This window comes from Desmodus rotundus, chromosome 1, assembly GCF_022682495.2.
Source record: "Desmodus rotundus isolate HL8 chromosome 1, HLdesRot8A.1, whole genome shotgun sequence".
NCBI classification, from domain to species: Eukaryota; Metazoa; Chordata; class Mammalia; order Chiroptera; family Phyllostomidae; genus Desmodus; species Desmodus rotundus.
The window spans coordinates 118,413,799-118,437,599 of record NC_071387.1 but is presented as its reverse complement, the minus strand read 5'-3'; the positions used below and the strand labels follow the sequence as shown (position 1 = coordinate 118,437,599).

The 23,801-nt window shown below is 53.9% G+C and overlaps 2 protein-coding genes across 5 annotated transcripts in view; one reads left to right on the top strand and one right to left on the bottom strand.

Annotated features, from left to right (window-relative positions):
* RCC1L (RCC1 like) overlaps positions 1 to 13,192 on the top strand; it is a 38,673-nt gene extending 25,481 nt beyond the window's left edge. For 2 of the 3 annotated variants that reach the window (XM_053929851.2, XM_053929853.2), the window contains exons 8-11: positions 1,980 to 2,067; positions 2,904 to 3,077; positions 6,327 to 6,412; positions 11,485 to 13,192. In XM_053929851.2, the coding sequence (XP_053785826.1) occupies positions 1,980 to 2,067; positions 2,904 to 3,077; positions 6,327 to 6,412; positions 11,485 to 11,562 (426 nt within the window). In that variant the 3' untranslated portion in view covers positions 11,563 to 13,192. The remainder of the gene's footprint in view (positions 1 to 1,979; positions 2,068 to 2,903; positions 3,078 to 6,326; positions 6,413 to 11,484) is intronic. The other variant, XM_024571688.4, reaches the window with a different exon arrangement.
* Positions 13,193 to 18,284: 5,092 nt separating this feature from the next.
* The window catches only part of CASTOR2 (cytosolic arginine sensor for mTORC1 subunit 2), a 49,863-nt gene continuing 44,346 nt past the window's right edge, over positions 18,285 to 23,801 (bottom strand). For both annotated transcript variants that reach the window (XM_024571533.3, XM_053929840.2), the window contains exon 9: positions 18,285 to 23,728. In XM_024571533.3, the coding sequence (XP_024427301.1) occupies positions 23,663 to 23,728 (66 nt within the window). In that variant the 3' untranslated portion in view covers positions 18,285 to 23,662. The remainder of the gene's footprint in view (positions 23,729 to 23,801) is intronic.

Below are 23,801 nucleotides of genomic sequence, written 5' to 3'. Positions count from 1 at the left end.
TGCATTTTCTGGGTTGCTAAGCCCCTTTATTCCTTCTCAGTCAGTTTAGGGACTGTTATCTTTCATCTGTCTCCATTTGAGAGTGAATCTATGAAGATTCATGGCTGTCACTGAAGCACTTAAAATCTATCTTTTCAGAGTTATTCCTCAGTAGAAGTGCCAAGACCAAATCTTGCTGGAAAGCTGAGTTGGCCACATTTCACTCTCCAAACCCCTGACCCTCCCATCTCTCATTCTCAGCAGATCTTGCCTCCTGGTTAATGGAGAAAACAGATGCTGTCAGATGAGAATGCTCTCAGTTTCCTACTATAACTCCTACACACTTACCTGGACCTGTTCCTTTTTCTAGCAGTAGAGGAGGTGTATCTCTTCCTGTGGATCCCATTTTCTTCCACCTTCTCAGAAGCCGCACTCACTTTGCTGGGCCTCCTTTCCCATAACTTCAGTCTGTCCTTCTCTGCTGGTCCCTCCATCAGTCTATACCTGACTCGTGCCTTCCCTCTTAAAAAGCCCTATGTGGACTCCTCATCTCCTTCCATTCTCCCACCCCTTTACTTTACCTCCTGCTTCCCTTCGAGGACGAGCTTCTCAGAAGCTGCATTTACTACTATGTTTCCTCATCTCCTGCTCCTTTTGCGGTCCATTCTACTTAGTTTCTACCCTTATTAGTTTGCTGGGTAGCTCTTGAGAGAGTTACCAGTGACATCCATGTTGCTAAAAACAATAATAAAAAATCTGGAGAACATTTTTCACTCTGTCTTTCTTGACCTCTCAGCAGCATTTGACATCTTTGTGAAAACCATTCTTCCTTTTAGACCCTTCTAGTGCTCTCCTGTCTTTCTCGTTCCTTCTTGGTTTTCTTTACTGGGTCTCCTCCTGTGCCAGGCCTTTAAGTGTTGAGGATCTACGTGGCATGGACTTTGCTCTTCTTTTCTTCGTGTTCCCCCTTTGGAAGATCTTATCCACACCTGTGTCTGCAGTTACCATGCATATGCTGATGACGCTCCAGCTTGCATATCAGTGTTCTAGACATCACTGAGTAGCACTTGGCATTTCCACTTGGTCTTCTCTAGGCACTGCGAGTTCAATATGGCTGAAAGTGAGCTCATGCTCACCCCCACGCTCTGGCCCTTCTCCAAGGTCACCCACGTCCATCACGTTCTCCTCTACAATTTCACAGCGTCCTGCATGATCTGGCCGCCCTCTCCCCTCCAGCGTCCTATACTAAGTTCCCCTCTTCCCCCTGCTTTAGCCTGTCTTACCTTGTTTGTTTGTTTTTTTTAATTGTTATTTATTTATTTTTAGACAGAGGGAAAGGGGAGAGAGAAAGAGGGAGAGAAACATCGATATGCGAGTGAAACATTGATAGGTTACCTCTTGCATGCCCCAACTGGGACCTGGCCCTCAACCAGGGCATGTGCCCTGACTGGGAATTGAACCAGTGACCTTTTGGTTTGCAGGATGATGCCCAACCCATGGAGCCACACCAGTCAGGGCCACGCTCACCTTGTTTAACTTCCCTGAATGTGCCATGCGTACCTCGTTCCCTTTGCACATCCCATCTCTACTTGGCACATCCTGCTCTTCTCCCCTTGCCTAGTTACTTCTTCTCTTCCTTCAGGTCGCAGGAGAAGGCGAAGCCTTCCCCGACTGCTCTTTCCCCCAAACTAGATCTGTCTTCCTGACACTCATGCTCAGAGACCCTGTACTTTCCTTGCTTGCATTCAGCACAGATGAATTTTATGTTACTTTGGGCTGTCATTGGCCTCCTCCACTGGACTGAGGGGGGGACCAGGTCTCTTGCTCCTCCTCTTATTCCCAATGCCCAGTTAGAAGGTTAGCACATGTTCAGTGTTTGGGGAATATTTGTGGTGTGAATGGATGAACTGGGACTTTTCTACTCTGTGCACAAGACAAGATTATTTCCAAGTTCTCACTGGTTTGTCTTCCTAACAGTATGGATCCTTCCTTTGATTCAGGTGAACGTTCCCCGGTGCCTGCCCTTCTCAGGAGTGGGCAAGGTGAAGCAGGCTGCATGTGGTGGGACAGGCTGTGCTGTGCTAAATGGTAAGACCTTCCTGCAGACTCACTGGGCAGCTCTAGGTGGGTTGGATAGGGAAGGGTTGGTTCCAGTGGACTCAGAGGCAGCGGACCTCAGCCTGAGGAAGGGCATGTGGCTGGGGAAGATTAGCTAGATTGAGTTCAGCTAATAGAGGGTAAGATGACATTCGTGACAGAAAGATAATAGCCATGATTTATATGTAGACAGCACAGAGCTAAGTGGTTCTCTAGTAGACCTCTGAAATGGAGAATCAACTGCTTTCTCCCTGCCCCTTGGCTGGGGCCAGAGACTACGGCTCTGCCTTCTCCAGAGAGGTGGTGCCAAGAAGCAAAAGGCAGATGGGAGAAAGGCCTTAGGGCTTAGATACTGAGAGCCATGCCTCTGGGAATAAACATCTGGTACCAGTGATGAGTTTTAAACTTTTTATAAGCAAAAATCATCTCTAAGATTTTTAAGAATCTGGCCAAAAGTTGTTTAGTACTTGGCTTAGTCTCCGGATCAGTGTGAAACATAGAGCTGTTACGAAACACTGTCCTTCAGAGGCTCTCCTGTGTTCACGTGGGGGCTTGGGTGATTCAGGGGTCGGTCCTGTCCCGGTTCCCTCAAGATGTGGGAAGTCTGTATTTCTGAGGTTGGCGAGCTGGCTAGACATACTCCACAAGCAAGAATTTGAAAGAAGAGGAAAGAAACATTATATTAAATATCTGTCAGCATGTTCTTTCCAAGCAAGGAGGAAAAAAATGCTTGTGGATACAATGTATCTTGGTGATGCCAGTTTGAATTTCTATTGGAGGGCTGCTCTTGCTTTGACTTACTGACCGTTGTTTTTCCTGTAATGTAGGAGAAGGACATGTTTTTGTCTGGGGCTATGGAATTCTTGGGAAAGGACCAAACCTAGTGGAAACTGCTCTTCCAGAAATGATTCCACCCACTCTCTTTGGCTTGACGGAGTTCAACCCAGAAGTCCAGGTTTCCCGCATACGATGTGGACTCAGCCACTTTGCTGCCCTTACCAGTAAGTGAGCAAGTCATGAGGCCCCCGAGACTGACAGAGCTTCACTCTCTCGGGCTCAGCCCCAGACTGTGGGCAGCTCTCCGTTCCATTCATTTAGTGGAGTGGTACCCTCATGTGGATAATTAAAGAGAGCGGCTAATCCAGAAGTTGTTTGGCTTGAGGTTGTATAATGTGTGTCTCTTTTTTTCGTCCTGGAGTTTTGTTTTGGTTCATTTGGTTTGTGGTTAGGCTAATGTGAAAGTGAATTTTCTCAAGAAGATACCAGTTGGTGGCAGGAGAGGGGACCCTTAAGTGTGTTGGGGTGCTGGGGGAAACCAGCAGAGGTTTGGCAGACCCACAGTGGGTAGTTAGGAAATAAATGTGTGGGGCTTAATCCCACTGCCTGGCCAAGCCCAAACCCCGATCTGACCCAGGAACGTGGGGCGGCAAGGCGCAGACTTGCAAGACCATCCTGCGGTTTTGTGGAAGTAAATTTGCCTGATTTCTCCTAAGTGCTGGGGGAGAGAATGATCAAAGGGAAGGCTGACATGGAGATTTTCTCAAAGGTTTGCCAAATGACACAGCAGTGACATATCCAGTTACTCTGCAGACCTCCAGAATGTGTGTTTTTCTTGATTACGTTTCCTGTTCTGCTGCAGTGACTGTTGGTTCAATTTGTTCCTCTTCAGTGGACTTGAATCATCAGACTGTACTAATTTAATTTCATTTTGTGATTCTCAAGCAAATTCACTATTTCCTTGCAATTAAAAAACCTCTTTGTCTCACGGTAAGTAATTGTTTTCTTTTAAACATCTGGGCTGGGACAGTCAGCTCGGGTCACCCTGGTTTGTGCTCCCTGGCCGCATGCTAGTGTGAGGGCTGTCCCAGACGATCACCATTCAGTGTTATCTCCGTCCGGGCTTCCACACAGGCTGCAGTGCGCACTGCTGTGCTGGTGGGTGGGCGTCGTGCTCGGCTGTGTGCAGTAAAGTACCAAGGGCAGCAGCGCTGGCTGGGGCGGAGCATCCCTCACCGCACTCAAGCAGAGCCAGCCACTTCCATTTGCAAATGAGCCTAGTTCATGTGAGTTTTTCAAAGCTACTTCAACTTAGTAAGTAAGAACCACTGTGGACTAATTCTGGAGGTGCCAGTGATCTATTTTCCAGACTTTTCTAACCACGGGTGTGTAACCTGTGGCCCTCGGGCTGCATTCAGCCCAAGAGGGCTATGAAGGCAACCCAACACAAAATCATAAATTTACTCAAAACATTATGAGATTTTTTGTGATTATGTGCCACAGTGTATTTAATGTGTAGCCCAAGACAACTCTTCTTCCAGTGTGGCCCAGACATACCAAAAGGCTGGGCACCCCTCAGACTATATGCAAAGTCACATACCTGCAAATCCATCCATATGAAGTCTCCCATTGGACTGGACTGTTGGCCGTCATGCGCGTGGCCATTTTGGGTCACACTAAAATGAGATCCTTACCTGGCAGCGATTTTCAACCAGTGTGCCGCAGGAATTTTTAAAACATAGAATACCTGATGATTTTTTTTTAAAGATTTTATTTATTTTTAGAGAGGGAGAGAAACATCAATGTGTGGCTGTCTCTCGGACGCCCCCCACCAGGGACTTGGCCCGCAACCCAGGCATGTGCCCTGACTGGGAATCAAACTGGAGACCCCTTGGTTTGCAGGACAGTGCTCAATCCACTGAGCCACACCAGCCAGGGCAAAAATACCTGATTATTTAGTCAGGAACATTGACCTCCTTCCCCTTATACTGTCAAATAAAAAAATGACAGCAGCCAACACAACAATGGCCATCTGGAGTGAATGGCCTGTCTTGAACCATAAATATATAGATTGTATGATTGAGTTGCATCTTATTGGTCACATTGCATAATAAGTTTGCATCTGATTGGTTAATTCTTGGTACCAGAAATCCCTATATATAAGTATAGGCACCTGATATTTTAAAAAGTTACTTTGGCACAAAAATGGTAGATAATTACTACTATTATTATTTTTTTGTAAATAAGGATTATACCCATTCTTTTGCCATATTGGCAAAAATATTTTTTTGATGTGATTTTAGTAATTAGTGTATGTGTACCATGAGATGGAAAAGGTTGAAAATTGCTGCTCTATAGCTTTCCCCCAAGATGTGACAGCCACCCTCTGAGAGCCAGTTATGTCCCTCAGTAGAGGGAGCCTCAGAGCTTGGGTTGCTCCCATCTCTGTGCCCGGCATTTGCATATGGCCAGCTGGGAGTTGGAGTTGGTTAGTTTACCTTGAAGTCTGCAACATTTTGGGGGCCAGACTGAATCGTTCCATTAAACACGTAAAATCTGAGGGTGGAGGACCAGGGGTGATGGTCAGACCAGAGGGGCTCTGACATCTTGTGACCAAAGGACTCCTTATTTAATCAGCCCAGATTATTTTAGTCCTGGCTTTTCCATGGCCTTTCTACTTCTGCTCGCCAGATGTGGGTGGCTAACTGGGCCTCTGCTCCAAGGAGCGTCCACAGCTGATGTGGATGGAAGTCGGAACTGAAGGCTGGGTTGTGGGAGACTGCCCTGCCAGGTCTGGGTCCCTTCCTGGAGGTGGCATTCCCAGAGCTCGGGCCTCGATGCCTTCTCCTGGGCTTTCCTCCGTAGCACCCTAGCACCCTCTCTGTCCTTTTCCTTCCCGGCACTTCCTACAGGCTGTAAGCGTGTATGTATTGGTTGGATCGTTTGTTTATTCCTGGCTGTTCGACTAGTCCCCTGAGGACAGGAACCATAACGCTTTAGTCATATAGGCATAGGCCTGGCCCAAAGAGGTCTCGATCACCATGTGTCACTTGACTGAATACTCCTGAGAAATGGAAGCCCAGGCATGGAATGCCAATCATCCTACTCTGAGGATGCTCACATTTCAGGATTTGTGGAGGGTGGAGATGGGTCAGAAGTAGCTGTGGGTGAGGGGCATGTGCATCAGGGGTGAGCAGAGTGGGCTGTGAGCAGGAGCCGCCTTGGCCCGCCGCTCCGTGCACAGATTCGTCTCCCGTGTGATGGACACAGTGTCGGTCTGGGCTTGGCTGTGTTTTCAGATTGGGGGCCGCATGCTTTTCCCTTCAAAAGAAAGCATTACTCTGCGGTAGAAGCTGAAGTTTATCATTGGGCTCTGTTTGTACCAGGTACTGGAAAGCCTATTCTCATGATTCTTCTTGGAGACTTGCCCTTGGTCCGGTCCCAACCAAGCCACCGTTTTTCTTTCTTTGCAGACAAAGGAGAGCTATTTGTATGGGGCAAGAACATTCGAGGGTGCCTGGGAATCGGCCGCCTAGAAGACCAGTATTTCCCATGGAGGGTAAGACTGGACTGGGTGGACTGGAGGGCAGGTCTACAGGGTGGATTCACCTGATGTGGCAGCAGTGTCCCCTGTGCAGCTGGGCCAGTGCTGGGTCGCTGGGACTGCCCGTACTTCTGGGTCATGCCTGACTTCCTCCTCCTGCTCTGGGGCATCAGGTGAGGCCACTCAGGTGAGGAGCTGGTTCTTTCCTTCCTGGGGCCTGTTGATGAGCAATGGGAGGGAATGAATAGCCTGTGTGGGGTTCCAGTCCCCGGGTGCCCTGGAAGCAGCCTCATCGCAGGCTGCCCTTGGGGATGTGGGGCAGGGAAACAGAGGCAGCCTCGGAGAGAGTGAGCTGCAGACTGGGTGCCATGAGGCTCCAGACGCTCTGACGGGGAGAGGTTTGAAATGAAGAAGCTGGCATGCCAGGGGCTGTTTGCTGAGGCCATGCAGAGGAGTGTTTACAGCGAATTTAAAAGAAAGCAGGATGTTTAGTATTTAGAATGCCTTAACCACAGCCACCAAAGTGAAAAAGCAAAGGTTTTCCTTAGGGGGAAGATGCAATTAGACAACAAGCTCGTTTCAAAATTAAAGGGGAACTTCTTCAATTGTAGTTTATCTTAGTGTTGTTTACTAAGTTAAGTTCTAAAAAAAAAGCTACTTTTTTGAACATAGAACACATGGCCTTGGTTCAAAGTGTATTATGAAAGATAAGTGTCCCATGTCTTGTCCCAGAGGCAGCCACCAGTGCTGGTGTCTGACGTTCCCTCCAGGGACGGGTTCTGCGTGCAGAAGTGTGTGCGTGTGTGAGCGTACATATGCCTAAGCATTTTTTAAAGTTTGATTTTAATGATGTGTTTTGAAATTGTGTGAAGTATCTTTTAAAAACACATGTAAAAATGCAAAAGATATGTATAATTTAAATAAAACAAGGATTTGTCTGTTCAAAACCCACTCGCTGTAGGATGTTTTGGGGCTCTTTGGTATTTTAGGGGCTTGTTTCCACTGGCCCTTCCCTCGGCTGCTGACTCTCCTGGGTCCCTGTGAACTTGGCAGGCCCTGACTCCTTTATAAGCACAGTTGATGCAGTTTCTAAGAGAACAGGTCAAAATGGAGACCTTAAACTTGTCAGGAAAAAAATGGTTGTGCACCAGATCTGTTCCCAAGGTGGGTGGTGCTCACTGGCGTGTTGCCTGGAAATACCATCACGTATGAGGAATGGAGAATCAATTGGTAGACAGTGGATGGTACCGCAGGTAATATGAATATCAGTGACGTGAATTTAGACATCCTACTTGTTTTCTTGGTAGTTCCTTACTGATCTCTCTTGACCGCCCCCCAGAAAGGCCTTTCTGAGGGGAAGCTTAGGGAATAATAAAACCTGGGTTTTGGATGAATGAATGGCTGCTATGACTAGGGGCTCCCCACCTGCCTTCATTTCCTCCAAGTGGTAGTGAAGATACAAGGACAGCGTGAAATAAGATTTGAAATCTGACAGCGTTTTCCTTATTGGAGCGGCCGAGCCACCTCTGGGCCCTGTTGTGAAGCTGGGTGCAGTTGGCTGCTGGGGCCGGCACTGCTCGCCGTTCAGACCAGACCCCTCCCTGACTCTGTGCTCACCCAGCCTCCCTCTGGGAGTGTTGTCCCCTGCTTCTGGGCCATCAGGGAAGGGTCCTCGGCTGCTTTCTGCCAAGCCGTTGCCTCCCTCTTGTACGTTTGTTGAGCCCTCACTGTGTGTGGAGCTACGTTGTTCCCTGTCACCTTCTGATTGGGGTTGGCGGTGGGAGAAGCAGAGGACTCGGAGGCAAGGTGCTGAGACCTGATGGCCTGGCCCTTCCACTCTGCACAGCTTGCCGGTGCCAGGCCGGGGCTCTGGGACAGGGGGCGGCAGGAGCCAGGTCTTGGATAAGCCAGGCCGGATCCCTTAAGATGTGATTGGCTCGTTGTTGAGTAGCTGTATCTTGCTCCTATCTCTTCCGTTACACTCAAAAACATTTCAGGAGGTTTTTAATCTTTAAAAAACTGTATATTGTTATTAATCTTCAGTGGGGGCTGCATTGCATTATTTTAAAAGTATTTCAAGAAAGAAAAAAAAGAGTAAAGTCTTATTTGTGGCTCCTACAAAGGTACTAACTAGTTATTCTTGGGCTCACAGAGCCTGGGCTTTTCTCTCAGTGTGTAGGCCCAGGTAGTGACATCTGAGCCACCCGATTTAAACCGCTCCTTCCAGAAGCTTTTCAGGATGTTTTGCTGCTACACGTTGATTCTCAGAGCTTAAAAGATTCAATGATTTTTTCAAGGTCACACATCTTGTAAGCAGAACTGAGGTTCAGACTCAGATGTGTCTGGCTGTGAGACGCCAGTCTCCTCACGGTAGTCCCTGTCCTCTGTGAGGGCCTGAGCTGGGGATTCAGGGCCCCTGGTGGAAGAGAGAAGGATGTGTGTAGAGGCAGACAGCTGCGCAGGTGTCATCTGGTCTTTACAGGACCCTCTGACCTAAAAGGCAGCGCTGCAGCGCGGGAACAGGCTGCTGGGGGAAGCTTTTGCATGGCCTTCACCTTTCAGCCCTGGGAAGCCCTTGCTCTCCCCAGTCAGTGCAGCCTTTCTGAGGGGAGGGCAGACTGTCAGTGCGCTGGATGCTTTGCCTTTGTCCCCTCATCCTCAGAACCATCTGTGAGGTTGGGCTCTTCCCCCACAGTGCGCACCTGTGGACGCTGATTTTAGGAGTCAAAGGGGCTGGCCCCATCTCCTAGACACTCTGGGTGGGGCTGCGATGTGAATTTGGGAACCTCATCATGAGCCCCTCTGGTCAGTACCCGGTTGGGTTTGGGAGCACAAGCTGGGAAACCCTCTGACTTCCAGGCCTCTTTCTAATGTGACTGCCTCAGTAGCCACAGGCCTCAGGGGTTCTGATGGCCTGGGAGAGAGGTGCGTCGTGGGAGCTGGGCTTGCGTCCCTGCGGGCCGAGCTCTCTGCCTTTCTCAGCCTGCTCTGTGCCAGGAAGGAAATTTCAGCTCCAGCATGTCAGGGAAGATCCCGCACGTCAGCTGGGCCCAGTCACAGCCCCAGGTTGGCGCTGCTTCTCACCTTCCCCTGTCCTTCACCTGGCGTGCCCGTTTTAGGAACATGTAAGTGTGGAGAGAGGTGTTCCTCAACTGAGTCTGCTTAAACTTTTAAGTCACTCAGGCTAAATGTGCTTTTGGTTTTTAGAACTGTTTCCCTTTGCAATAATGTCCGCGTAAGCTGGTTTAGAATAGACACTCCTGTTAATCTTGATGAGGACAAAAGCACTACGTGGCTGAGGGTTCCTCTTCCGCACTCAGAGCAGAGACTGCGAGCACCTGCTCCTCAGGGGAGCCGCCGCCGCTGCCCCGCAGAGGGAGGGCCTCAGAGGCCAGGCCCCCGCGGCCTGCCTGCCTCGGCCAAGACCGCTGTCCTGGTGAGTAAACCAAGGCCAAGCGGTTTACTCTGCTTTGGGCACTAATGGCCAAAGCACTTGGGAACAAGGGCAGAGGTGCGTAAGTGCAGCAGCTTGGCTGCAGGTTAGTGCGGAGAGGGGCGCTTTCCCCCGGCAGCGGTGGCAGAGATGTGCGCAGTGGCCTGGGCCCAGTCCCCACGAAGGCAGCTGTCTCCCTCCGCGTCCCAGGCCAGCCTGGACGCTTTCTGCATCCCTGAGCCTTTGCGATGAACTGGGGCACTGCTTCGTGTTTGTTTAGTGATTTCTCTAACAGGTTTCACTAAAGATGTTTGTTTAGGGCGGGAGGGGCGGGAAGCCCCACTTGGTCTCTAGCCTTCATATGTTTGTGGCCAGGAGCCCTTAATGGACTCGTCTCCCCACGCCAGAGGCGCCGAGCTCCAGGGTCGGCCCTGCTGCTCTGGGTGGAGGCCACGCCATCTGGATTAGGCTTTTCCCATCTTAAGCTCAGTGAACTCCACGGGCTGTCACAGATCCCCTTTCCAGCTGTCACACTGCTTGGTTGGGCACTGCCACCAGGTCAGGGTTGGGATCTGGTCAGAAGAGCAGCATCGCGTCCTGGCTGAGGCCTCCTGAGTAGGTGGTGCAGGTGCGCTGTCTGAAAGTTTGCGTCCAAGAAAACTGTGTGCACGGCATTTGCTTCTGTTTCCACCGAGAACCTCTGGACGGACAATGAGAAACCAGTTAAAAGTAGTTTCCACGTCAGAGGGAAGGTGGGGATGAAGCCGGGGATAATGGGCGCTAGTGAGACGTCTTTAATGCCTTTTTATCCCTTTTCATTGTGTTATTTTATATTGTAGGCATGTGAATGTATTGTCTATTCAAAACAATAATAATAAAAAATAAGAGAAAGAAAAGTGCCTCTTTTCTGGAGCACTGGCGTGGGCACACCCATTTCCAAGGCCAGGCTGTAGAACAGTGATTCATTTTAAAGGCAAACAGGCTGGAGCCTCCTCACCCTAGGGGACTGCCCGCTGCTGTTGTGGGAGTTGGGCCTGCCTTGATGAAATGTCATCGGCGTCGATGGGCACAGTCAGCAGGACCGCTGGCCAGGCCATGGGCACCTTCTGAGACACAGTGAACCTCCCTCCCTGAGGGCGCACATGACTTGTGTGCCTGTGTCTGGAACTGGAGCTGGTGGGAAAAGTGGGTAAAGACACTGAGCCCGGGGGTGCCTCGTTCCCAGAGTAGACCCTGAACGCAGGGGAAGGGGCTTCTGAAGCCGTTCTCGTGGGCCATGGAGGTGACCACTAGGAAAGGTCACTGAGTACCTGGCTTGAAAACCAGTGTTGCCTCTGGTGGGGTCACGCTCCGAGGGGTCTGGTCTCTGTGGGGTGTGTACTCAGGCTTCATGCTCGTTCCGAGTGGCCTCTGTGGGGCATGGGCACAAGCAGTACCGTGTGCTGTTGACTAGGTGGGGAGTCGGGAGGGCCTTTTCCGTGGTGATCGCATTGACTTTTCCCAGCAGACCTGCTGGGTAGGTTGCAAGTGTCCCCATTGCCAGGGGAGGGAGCCATGGCAGAGCCAGGATCAAGCCCTGGTGAGACTACCTCCCAGCCTGTCTGCCTCCCTGCTGGCCATTTCCCCTCACCCTGTGCTGGGTCTTGTTTTTCAGGTGACGATGCCTGGGGAGCCCATAGATGTGGCGTGTGGTGTGGATCACATGGTGACTCTGGCCAAGTCATTCGTCTGAATCTCCTACCTGGCCCGCTTGAGCCTGGCCCTGGCCTCAGAACCACTCAGACTGCTTAGCAGAGGCAGCCAGCAGGGTTTGATGGGTGCAGAGGATCAGAGCCCTTCCTGAAGTGTGGCAGTCTCTCCTACAGCCCCGAAGAGGTACATGCTCGGATCCTGGGCCGTGATCCCTGCTCGAGGTGAGCCCTGCTAAGTTCACACGTAACGGCCACCTTTATCAGGCTGATGTACAGAAAGTCGAGTCCCAGGGCCATGTGGCCCCAGCAGGGCGACGATAATTAGAATGTCTCGGCTCTTTCCAGGGGACACAGAACGGCTTCCAGTGTCACTTCTGGCCTGAGAAACTGGTCTTAGCTCCCATGGCATGCCATTTTGTTTGATCTTAAAAGGAGGCCTGATGGAGTGCAGTGCTCAGGAGGGGTGCCGTAGCCCCTGCATCTTCTCGGGGCGGGGCTCTCGGTGGGCGTTTGGGCAGGCTGGGTGTGCACGCCAGGGTGAGCCCAGCCTGACTGAGGGAGCTGGGTTGGCTTTGGCCTGGGTTTTCATTCAGGTCCCCTTCCACCCAGCCACTTCCAGTCAGCTGCCCACAGCCAACTTGGTGCTGGGACACATGCCGAAACCCTTTCCTTGGGTAGGGGTTCTCCCCGAAAATCCTGGTGGGCGCCAGCTTGGTACCACATGGGCTCACAGCTGTCACCACCCTTGTAACCGTTCTTGGGGCCTGGCCTGGAAACGTGGAGGAGCCCCTGCAGGAAGAAGGTTGAGGCCAGATCCTTGTGGGCTGAGGGCTCTGAACACATCCCGCAAAGCTTGGCCGGAGTGCCGGCCTTGGAGAAGACAGTCAAAATTGTGAAAAACATTTGAGTTAATAATGTAACTTGTCTTACTCTTTAAAAAAATTTTAAAAAATTGTTTTGGAATTAAAGTCTATTTTCTGCCTTTTTATTTTTAAGAACTGTAGAGGTCTTTTTATTTTAGTGCATCATTTATAGAGATTAGCTTTCAAAAACAAGGCTTTTGATAAAGCGGCTATTAGAAGCCAGTGAAAAATACTGTAAAAGACAGTCCTGCTGGAAAACTATTTTCTGAACAGCCTACTCCCACACACAGTTCAGCTGGAAGGAAATAGGTATAAAAATAACTGGTGACCATGTCGCAAACTGGGGGCTCGCTCCCTGCCTGCCCGTGTCCCTTCCTCCTCAGTCACTCAGCAAGCTTACTGTGTGCCCCGTGCGGTCCAGGGACTGTTTGTAATACTGGGTCACGTGGTAACGAAATTTCTGTAAGCAGGCCTCATCAGACTTACATTTTAGGGGGCGAAGTGTATAATAATCAAGCAGAATGCAAAGTATGTTTGATGCGTGGGCTGTGGGGGGAATGCAGGAGATGGGTGACGTCAAGGGGGTTGCAGCTTAAAGTGAGATCACCACCGAGCAGGTGTCCTTGCAGTGATCCGAGGCAGCGAGAGCCTGCCCTGTGGTGTCTGGGGGTGCGGCCCCAGGACCCCTTATTTGGGCTCATGCTCCACCGTGTGGGACCAGTTCTTGTGTTTGTTACAGCAAAGCTTTTCCATAAACTTGAAATAGAAATTGAAAACAATTTGTCATTTTCCTTCCTGAAACTCCCGGATGGGCTGAGCACCACATTGCCCCGGGGGTGGAGAGCAGTAACCAGTCCGTGGTGAACACATGCGCACATGCTGATCTGTGGAGGGTGAGCACCCCGAGTGTCGGGGGCAGTAGGTGGTGGGGGAGGTGGAGGGCCTCTATTGACGTAGGAATGGTTATTACGTTTCCCACCAGGTGACAACTAAGATTCAGATGCAACGACTACCTCCACCTTGGACACAGTAACCAGGGTCTAATAAGGGACATCTTTGGGTTTGTCTTAAAACTCAGTGTCTTCCAGTTGGGCTTGATCTGCCTGGCAGGATGGTGTGGTGTGTTCTTTGTGGGGAATGGGAGTTCCTGGCCGGGTGCCTCTGCCACCGCCAGGCCCTTTCCATAGCTGCCTGCTGTGGATGATGCGTGTCCTTTATCAGCTCTTGGTCCTTTGCTCCCAGCCCCTCCCAGCGTTTAGCGCAGAGAAACCTGTGCCATTAGCTCGGTTGCTAGGATTTGTCATGTTGTTCCTGTGCAGAGTCAGCCTTTGCAGCTCTGGGCTCCTGTCACTTTGGGGAGTGTGTGAATGACACTCCACATGACGTGACCACGGGCCAGCTCTGGCTTGTCCTCTGACTGGTCTCCCTTCTTACACTCAGACTTTGCTCACTCACGTGTATGTGGTTGGCAGCCATGAGCAGCACAGAGCCTGCCTGAGAGGTGAGGGGACTCTCGTCACCTGGTGGCCACCACCATCTCCCCCAGTGGGCAGTTGTTCCCTGGGTGCCTGGGTCTCCATCTTCTGTCCTGAGCCCCTACCAGATGTGCAGGCCACCACCACGTAAGCAGGACCAGAGGGAGGGCTCTTACCGGCATTCAAAACCTTAAGTCAGCTACTAAAAGTCACTTCACCTGCTGTCCACACAGGCCAACCCTGGACACTCAGAATCATGGCCTGACGGTTGCTGTTTTTTCAGTGTGGTTGGCCACTGTTTTCATGTGTTCAGGACATACGTACTCTGTTGTGTGTGACAAGCCAGGTGGGTGCGGGGAGCCGCAAGACGGTGCTCTGTACCCAGCACTCTGCCTGCACACGGTGAAAGCGCGGGCTGCATTTGGGAACATCCACACCGTTCTCTCACATCATCCCCTGGTCCCAGGACCTGTAGGGGCCCGGCCCCTCCTGACCAGCAAGGGAAGTTGTTTACACTGTTCGGAGGGCCCTTCTGTCACGACTGCTGCATCAGAACTGGTCCAGTGCCTCAGTCTAACTGCAGCCTGCTGGAGGGCCTGGGGGCAGCGCCCAGCACCCGCCCTGCCCTGTGATTGGGCCCCAGGAGCTCGCCCCGCCCCCAGAACCCCACACTTGCCTTTCTCCCACGTTCATATTACTCAGTTGCCCTCAGACTCAGGCTGCCCCAATCAAGAAACCCCAGCCTTTCTTTCACACAGACCTTGCTGTTGAACGTGGAGCAGCAGCTGCTGAGGTCAAACTTGAGTTGGAGACCATGGTTGGAGTCCTAGCTGTTCTTTTCTCAGAGCTGGGGCCACCCTGAAGTACATGCTCAGCAGTCAAGTTTAAAAGGATAAATCCAGATACTGGTTGTCACCTCCTCAAAGCAGGAGTTGACCGTGTTGCTAGGGAGGCAGACAGGTGGGCTGTAGCTGGTGGTGGAGAGGCTGCCCGCAGGGGAGCAGAGGGACGTCTTGCTGACACTCTGGTAGCCTAACGGCAGCTGAAGTGCTAGGAGACCAGAGAGCGCAAAACCGTGCCCATCGGAAAAACGCCTTCTTGGAGTCCACCCTCGGAGCCAGAAGCAGAGCAGGCTCGGCTCATGGCCACCAGCTGTTGCACAGCAGCAGTTGTAGATTCTCATTCCAGTGGGAGACCGTTGACCGTGAGGCAGAAGGCTTACTGGGCTATGCATCCAACCACACTCCTGTGCACCCACCACACTCCAGGCCCGGCCGGGCGTTGGGGAAGCAGCGCTGAGAAGGATGCATTGGTTCTAGCTTGTGCGTCTGGGGCTGCTGCCTCTGGCCCCCCTCAAAATGGAGGGGGAAAGGTGAGGCCACCTGCCCGTGGAGCAGCCAAGGAGGTGGAGTGCGTGACGGGGCCTCTGGGCAGATTCTACCCCTTGACCCTGGGCTTCTCAACTCTGGCTGTACCATAGGATCACCTGGGTAGTTCGTCCTGTGTTCGGGTGGTTATTTTTTGATATGCCACATTTTGGTTGTTCATCCATCGGTCGGTGGACATTGCAGTTGGTTCCCCCTTTGGGCTACTGTGACTATTGCCAACACATTCAGGTACAAGTTTTATGTTGGCTCAGTTTTGTATTTTCTGGAACATTCCCCCACAGGCATTTGCGTTAATGTGTTCAGTTTTCTTGGGTATGTATCTAGGAGGGGAATTGTTGAGGCATTCATTAATTTTTAACTTGGACACTTCTAGCATGTAATCCATAACACACACTGTAATCTTGAGTTCCAGGGCACTGGATACTTACCTCCCTGACTACAACCTGGGCCATTTCCCGCAGGCTCTGCAGGGCTATCCACGCTGCCTCCTCCCCCTCGGGACCCTCTCCGTGCCGGGGGCTCTGCAGTGTGGAGGCGTGGGCTGCAGGTCTGGCCGACCGCTGCCCAGGCTTCCGCTGAGGCAGAGCTCTTGGAAAAGCATCTCAGAGGAGATGCTCCACTACCAGCCTTGCAAGGCACACACCTCCGTTTCTTCCCCCCATCTCCCTCTCCGTGCTCCCCCTCATTGTGTTTTCAGGAACTTTCTTTACTGCCAACAGCTGTCAGAATAACACACATTTCTTTCTTGGCCATCCTTCCTGCTGTGCGTCCACACCTGTTGTGTTTTCTACCACATTCTGTTTTCCAAAAAATTGAGATGTAAGTCGCATAAAATAAACCACTTTAAAGTGTACAGTTTAGTGGTTTTCTGAGCACGTTGTCTGTGGTGCAGCCATCACCATGATCTTACCCCACGCATTCCCTCTGAGAGCTTTTTTCCCAGCTTTCTTTGCCATTGGGACACCATCCCCTACCCCCGGATGAATTTCTCCTGATAAAACCAGGAGAGGCAAAGTGACCACAGATGATGCTCTTTCTTTCACGGCCTTGTGTTCTTGTTGCTTTTTGAGAACAGGTAGAGATTTAAAAACTACATTGACACCAAGACCAGGTGGAGTCCAGCCATGGGTAACCCCCGCCCCCCCCCCCCCCCCCCCCCCAGGATTCCAATATGCTCCAGGGTGGGGATCCTGCCAAGAAGCAGCCAAAGCTGCTCCCAGCAGGAATTATGCCCTGGTTGGGGGAGGGGCACATTCGCGGTTCTGAGGACTGGCTGGATGTCAGCCAGCCCTACGTGCCCGACTGTCCCCACCACCCCACCCTGACTCTTCACTGGGAAGGCCCTTCTTGAGCCAGCCAGGGTCATCTCTCTGGAGAACTGAGGCCATCTGCCATCCCACTTCTATCGCCGTAGTTGATAACCCAGACCCACTATTCAGGGGCTAAGTGCTTTCCTGCGTAGACGTCCTCAACGGCTCCCCATGGCCTATGGGGAAGTGTGAGGCCCCTGGCCGGCGTGAACACCCACCTTGCATTTCTGCCTCCGCCCCTCCATTCCAGCTAGTTTTCTCTAGGCCCTCTGCACCTTTGCTGTTTCCTCTGCTTGGGTTGCCCCACCCTCCATTCCTGCCCCACGTTACCAAGCCCGCCTCTAGGGTCCTGGCCTCCTGGTCTTTCCCCTGCTGCCATGGAGGTGCCAGGACACTGCGCTTCCTTGTGGTGTAACCTGGAACTGCACTACCAGGAACAGCTTCAGTCTCTCTGCCTCCTATAGCAACTCTGGTCTGGACATCACAGCTTCATCTGGGTCCCCAGCTCCTGGCACAAGGTGTGGCACTGCCTGGGTGACAGTGAATGTGAGCAGTGGGAAAGGAGGCCTTTGCAACTGGTTTGAGAATATTGGCGCAATCAAGAGTCCCCATGGAGGCTGTGGCTCCAGTGGGGTACCTGAAGGACTGAGGGGACCTTAGCCTGCAGACACCAGAGAGAAAAGCCTTCACAGTAGCCAGAACTTTCTTGGGCTCAGGGTGGTGAGAGAGTGCTTCGCCCCCGTTTCACTCCCATCTCCAGTGCTGCTTCTCCTGAAGGCAGGGGTGAGGCAGGGTGGGGACAGGGTTGGTGGGGCCAAGTGCAGGCATAACCCTACCCTGCTCACACCTGCCCTCCGTGGAAAACATCAGCAAGGGGCAGGGTGACGGGCCTCTGAGTTCCAGGACCTGCTGCTCTCAGGCTTGTCTCTCTCACCTGGGCGGTCACAGTGCCTACCTGCCCAGAGGGCAAGAGCCAAAGGTCGGAGGGAAGCTGATTCTCCCCATTACCAGCAAGGCCTTGCCCTGCCCTGCCCCGCAGGCCCCCCTCTGCCAGAGGCCTGAGGAGGAATGACGGGTGTTGCAGTCTCCGAGATGGCCCCAATGACTGTGGCCTCTTGGTTTTCCCGCCCTTGTGTGGTCTGCTCCTGTGTCAGATCAGCTGGGAGCATGGTGGTGATGGTGTGTAGATTCTGAGGCTAGGGGAGCAATTTTGGCTTTGACCTTGGCCTTTGAATCCTGGGCTCTGAGGGAAGCCAGGTACCATACTGTGAGGACACTGGAGCAGCCCTGTGGGGGAGGCCCCCGTGGAGAGGGCCTGAGGCCTCCTGCCAGCAGCGGCCATGTGAGTGCACCACCTTGGACATGGACCCTCCAGTCCCAGCCAAGACCTCAGATGACTGCAGCCTTGTGAGGGGCTCTGGGCCAGAACTGCCCCAATGGCTCCCGCATTCCACACCCACAGCCACCATGACCCGTGAACAGTCATTTCAAGCCACTACGTTTTGGGAAAACATTCCACAGCATCTGCTAACTAATAGGACCCCTCTCACTCTGGGGGCTATTTTCCCTGATTCTGGATGTCGGGCTGGAAGGATTTTCTGTGTCTCTACCTCCCCTCAGCCCCCGCCCGCCAGCCTCTGGCCTGTGCTTCCCAAGCACAGTACGGAGACCGGGGAGGTGAGAGGGGGCACTGGACCTGAACAAAATCACACAGCTCTCAGCTGACATCATTTTTTCCTCCATTTTAATGAACACTTTACAAAGTACAAAATATACTGTCTTTTTGGGGGGAACATTAGGTACTTTTTTCTCTCCATCATACAGTACATGAATCTCGAGGGTTTTGTTTCCTCAACAAAGAAAGTAAGTGTGAGGGGCCCTGGTGTCGGGCTGCCCAGTTCTCCCCCTCCCCCAGGGACAGATGGAGGTGCCACTGCTACTGCTGGTGACCTGGGGCACGCCAGGCGAGGGCTAGTTCTCCAAGACGAGGCCCTGGGCAGGGCAGAGGCCCCTCAGAGCCCCACTGCGCGTCCGACGTCCACTCACCCCCATCGCGGGATAACGGAAATGATTTTGGCATGGAGTACGAAGAGGGCTTCGGGACCTCGTGTTAGGTGCCCCCACCCCATTTTGGAGCCAACCCCCCTCAGTTCTTCCTAGACCACTTGGTCTCTATCTTGGGACCCGAATTCGGCCAGTTTTGCCTATTTCCCCTCCCCTGGCACACTCTTCCCAGAGGGGCCCCAGCAGGTGAGGGGCACGGGCACCCCCACTGCTCCCTGTGAGTACCGACCTCAGGACCGCAAGCCTCTGGAGAGTTGGCTCTGCTGGTCTAGGCTTTCAGGCTGGCTGTGTGGATGCGGCCCTGCAGGGGACCCCTCTGCCCCAACCTCTGAGTAGTCTTGACAAAGTCAAGTGCACTGGGGCAGTCCTTACGGGCCTGCCACCGCCCGCCCACCCTGACCTCGACACGTGGCCCACAGGTTAGAATGCTACCAAGGCCCCCAAATACTGACTGAGCCAGCCCCTTAGCTCAGATATGCACACACGTGCTCTTACCCATGAATGTGTGTGCCATGGCACATACGGTGTGTTAGAACACGTGTGGCCACGCACAGAACAGTGTCCTGACTCTCTGCCTCCCAATCCCTTGAACCGAGGGCCACAAACTCCCTCACTGCCCGGCTGTCCACGGGTGCCAGGGGCTGGGCTGCAGGCTTCTGCTGCCTCTCCCCCCGGCCACTCCTGGTGCCCTCGGCCCGCAGCACTGCAGGTGGCGCCCACACCTTCCCAGCACAGCAGGCTTCACAGCAGCGCGCGTGCGTCAAAGCTGAAGGCCACAGCCCAGCCCGTGGCGTTCTCCCACGCCCTATGCAAAGGCTGTGAGAGAGAACTAAGGTTGTCCTTTGGCTGCCTCTAATTTGAAAATGAAAACACACAAAAATAAAAAGCTGGGGTGAGCTCTGAGATCCAGCTACACCAGGGCTCATCTCCCTCACGACAACCCAGGGCCCCTCTTTCCAAGCCTGCCCTCTGTCAGCCACCCTGGTGGGCTTCCCTCCCAGGCGGCCTCTCTGAAAGAAGGGCCACTGCCCACTCTAGGCCTAGCTCCTCTCACGCCAAAAGCAGCCCCACTCCCCAGGGGCAGTGACAGCAGTGGCTGGCTGCTCCCCAGCCCTGTTTTACAGCGGCACAGGTGTGTTGGGGGTGCTTTCTTCCTGCCCACCGTTCACTCAGGAAGTGGCATTAATCATTTCTCAGGGCCGGAGACCCCCAAGGTCTCTTCCTTAGCTGGGACTGGGAAGGGCCCTCACTGTCCCCACATCCAGATCGAGGCTCAGAAGGGTGGCCCAGGGTGATCGTGGGTCTCCTGAAAGGTCTCCCTGGGAAACGGGGCCAGGAAGAGCTGGTGGTGGGTAGACGGGTTCATCTTTGATTATCAGGCAGATGGTACCCTTGGCTTGAAACAGGGGTCCGGCCCCTCCCAGCTCCTCCAGCCTGTATGGCATTCTGTCACCTCAGAGTGGACAGGCCTCGACTGACCACACACTGTCTCTGGGACACTACACTGGTCCCCGAGGCCAGGGTCCCTGCTGGGGGTGGGGGCAGTGGGCAGCTCTGGGCCACCTGGCTCCCTCTCTGCCTGCCAGGGGCCTGTGGCCTGGAGGTGGTGGGACGGGGAGCCTGCTGGTGCTTGGGGGCTCCGACCCCTGGAATCTTGGGGAGGGGAAGTCTGCACGCCTCTCCAGCTGGGGTGTGTGCCCTGGGCTGAGGGCAGTGGCACAGGTGGCGCCTCTTGCGGGGCTCTGGAGACCCCCAGGGAGGAAGGAGCTGCAGAATGGGCCCATCTTTGTGGGGTCAAGACTGGGGGCTGAGGGGGCAGGAGTTTCCTGGGAACCAGGGGAACCCAGGCTGAGGATGGAGCAGAGGCAGATTTTTACACCTGGGGGTGAGGGAGAATGGGGTAGTCATGATACCCCCTCCCTCCCTCTGCCCACCCTGTAATGCAGGGGGTGGGGTGGGCAAGGGGCGGAGGTGGCGTTTAGATAGTTCGAGCTTTTCCTCCCAGGGAGTGGCACTGAAGCAAAGACTCAGGGCCTACCTGCTCACCCTGAGGCTGCCTTGCTTGAGAACCCAGTTTTCCTCCCCCTGCTGCATGGTGCCCCCCCTCCCCCAAGCCGCAGCCAAGAAATCCTCAACCCTGATGGGGCACATTCCTCAAGCCACCTCTGGTGGGTCTGGGCATGTGCTCCCTTTAAGCACAGCCTGGGGTCTGGAGATTCCCACACCCAGCAAACCTGCAGATGGGGGCGCAGCTGACCACTGGGAAAAGCACTCACTCCCTGCCCTCCCCTACCCAAATGCTGTGGAGACCAAACCATTGACAGGCACGCACACACCGCACTGACCTGAGAGGACGTGCCCACCTGGCCTCTGTGGGCCACCTCACACAGCAGGGCGGGGAAGTAAAGGGCAGGGTTTCCTGGGCAGCAGCTGCCTCGTCCCCTCCCTGGACACAGCATCAAGGGCTCACACAGACCCTTTTCTTAGACGGGGCCAGCCCCAGGAGACCAGGGAAGAGAGCCCGAGGTTTCTAAGCTTGCAGGTGAAAATAATCAGGTAAGTCGTCAGCATAAAACCAGCCATGCAAGGGGCGCGGGCCTGGGCCTTCAGGTCAGGAGAACTGGAAAGGGAACTGGTTTGTTGGAAAGCAAGAGGTCCCAACTCCTCCACTCTCTGCTCTACCATCTTCTGAATACAAGGTTGTCAGGGGTCTCGGCCGTGGAGATGGGGGAGGGACCTCAACACCCCCGACCTGGGGCTCAGCTCCTGAGCTGCTGGTTTTGTTTTTCTCTCAAGGCAGGGCTGAGGCCGCCGGCCGGCTTCTCTCAAAGTCGTATTGCCTATATACTTGAATTAAAAACACACGGTGGCCCAAACGTGCTTGTGTGCACGGCAGACAGGGTGGGTGAGGCCCTCACGCCCACACTTGCGCGCACACAGCAGGGTCTGTGTCCACACACCGCACACACACGTGCGCGTGCCCACACGGTATATATTAACATATATATTGCTCAAGTATATATGCTATTTACAGTATATATCTATATCAACATAAAACACAGGTATTTATATGTGTGTACAATAGATGCGCCCTAGAGGCCTGGGGAGCACGCATTTCTGGGGTCACGGGGCCTACACACTTGCTCAGAAGGGAGAGAAAGCCCAGTTACGTGATCAGGGGGCCAACAGGTGGGGAGGCTGGCCTAGAGAACCGAGGCCTTCCACAGACAGGAAGGGGACTTGGGGCTTCAGGTGTCGCCCCACCCACGTGGCCACCATCATTTTGGAACCAGCAAAGATTACACATTTTGGTTGTTAGGGAGTTTTGTGCAAAATGAGTTAACTTAAAAAGAAAAAAGGTGGGTTCCTACCAGGGTGTGGGCCCCGAGACCTGCAAGGGCCGGGATGCACAGTTCTGAACCCAGGGGTTCCAGCACAGGGGCCCACACAGCTCAGCAAGGGGGCGGGGGGCTCGTGCGGGCCTCCACCAGACCGGAACGCCCCTTCTCCTCAAAGCTGCTCTAGGGCAGCGAGTCAGCTGACGCCTGAGAATGAGCCCAGGAAGGGCAGGGCCACAGTGGGTCCTATGTGCTCCAAAAGTACCCCCAGTTGGGGGAGGAGACACGGGCCTCACCCCATTCTCCCTGAATAGCTTCCAGGGGGACGAACTGCCTCAGCTGACCTGCCACCTGGCCTTCCATCTCCCCGTGGCCCTCAGGTCCCCTCTGACACTCAGAACCATGGCTGCCTGGGTACCTGTCATCGGGCCTGGCCGGGCAGCCCTGCGTGAGGCGCCCTGGGGCCCGTCTAGTAACAAACCTCGGCTCCCAGTGTCCTGCTCCAAAGGGAGGGCCAAGGCCCCCTGTCCTCATGCTCGTCCTAGGAGCCAAGGGCACCAGCTGAGCGACACCGAGCCTCTGGGCCTGACAGAACTCGGTAGGCAGGCCCTGTTTCTTGAAATGGATGCTGACCACAGCCTGGGCGCAAATACGTTAAATAAGAAACTAAACAAAGTACGGTTTTCTCTATTAAGGCTCAGATAAGCTGCCTCCCAGATCAAGTACTGATGAGTGCCCCAGGCCCCAGGCTGAGGGGCGGGCAGGCAGGGGAGTTGGGGGCAGAGGCCTTCTATGTCCCCCAAAGTAGGGCAAGGGAGGGGACAGGATGACAGGGGAGCCCTGTGCTGGCCTAGTCAACAGGGAAGAGGGGTAGCCTAAGAAACCTCAGGCCCAGAAGGCTGGCAGTACCCTCATTTGGGGGAAACTGAGGCTCCGCCTACCTGAGTAGGGGGCAGGGAAAGCAGAGGGGACAGGAGCTCGTGTCCCACGCTGGTGGGTCTCCCAGGAGCGAGAGCTTGTGCTGGGGGGGTCTGGACAGGGCCCTGTTGGCAGTCTTGCTGAGAGTTGGGGCACAGGCCCTGTGGTTGGCAGGTGAGATTCCGGGTGGCTTGGGTCTCCCCCAGCTTGGCGCCCCACCTGAGCTCTGTTGGAGCCTCACCAGCATGTGTCCCAAGGGTCGCCCACTGGCCTCCACTCCGGGAACCAGCCCTGAGCTGATGGAACCAGAGACCAGCAACCACAGGACCCAGCTCCCTGCCCTCATGGGGGCCTGCCCAGGCTCCACAAACTCAGCCCCATTTGGCCTGCCCCCCCAAAAACATGTGAATTGGGACCCCAGTGTCATCTTGTAGGAGGTGCCGGCTTACTTCAGTGTCTGTCCCCAGCTGTGGGTGAAGCCAGGTGAGGAGGTGGGTCAGCTCATAAGCTTCCTGGGCCTCAGGCATCATTTTCTGGAGTGGGGGTTGGGGGAGGGGATGGGGTGTGTTCTCCGGAGGGCCTGGGGGCTCTGGGAAGGCAGGAGGGCATGGGGAGGTCCTGGCTTGCGCTCCAGGCCTGGCAAAGTCAACAAATGGGGATGTCTCCCAGGCCCTTTCTTTGGGGGACCTAGGGACGATTTTCCAGTCTGTTGAGAAATACTGCAAGAATGTTCAGGTGGGGCTGGGCCCAGGGCTGGGGCGTGGATGGGGAGGAGAGACGCCCTCCTAATGCTTCTCTGCTTGGCTGACTTTCAGGGCGCCGATGACGCCATTGATGTTTTCTTCTGGTACCTGTAAAGGGCAGGAGGCCGCCAACATGTAAGCCCCTGGAACAGGCTTCCCTGTGCCGGGGGCCGGGGCCGGA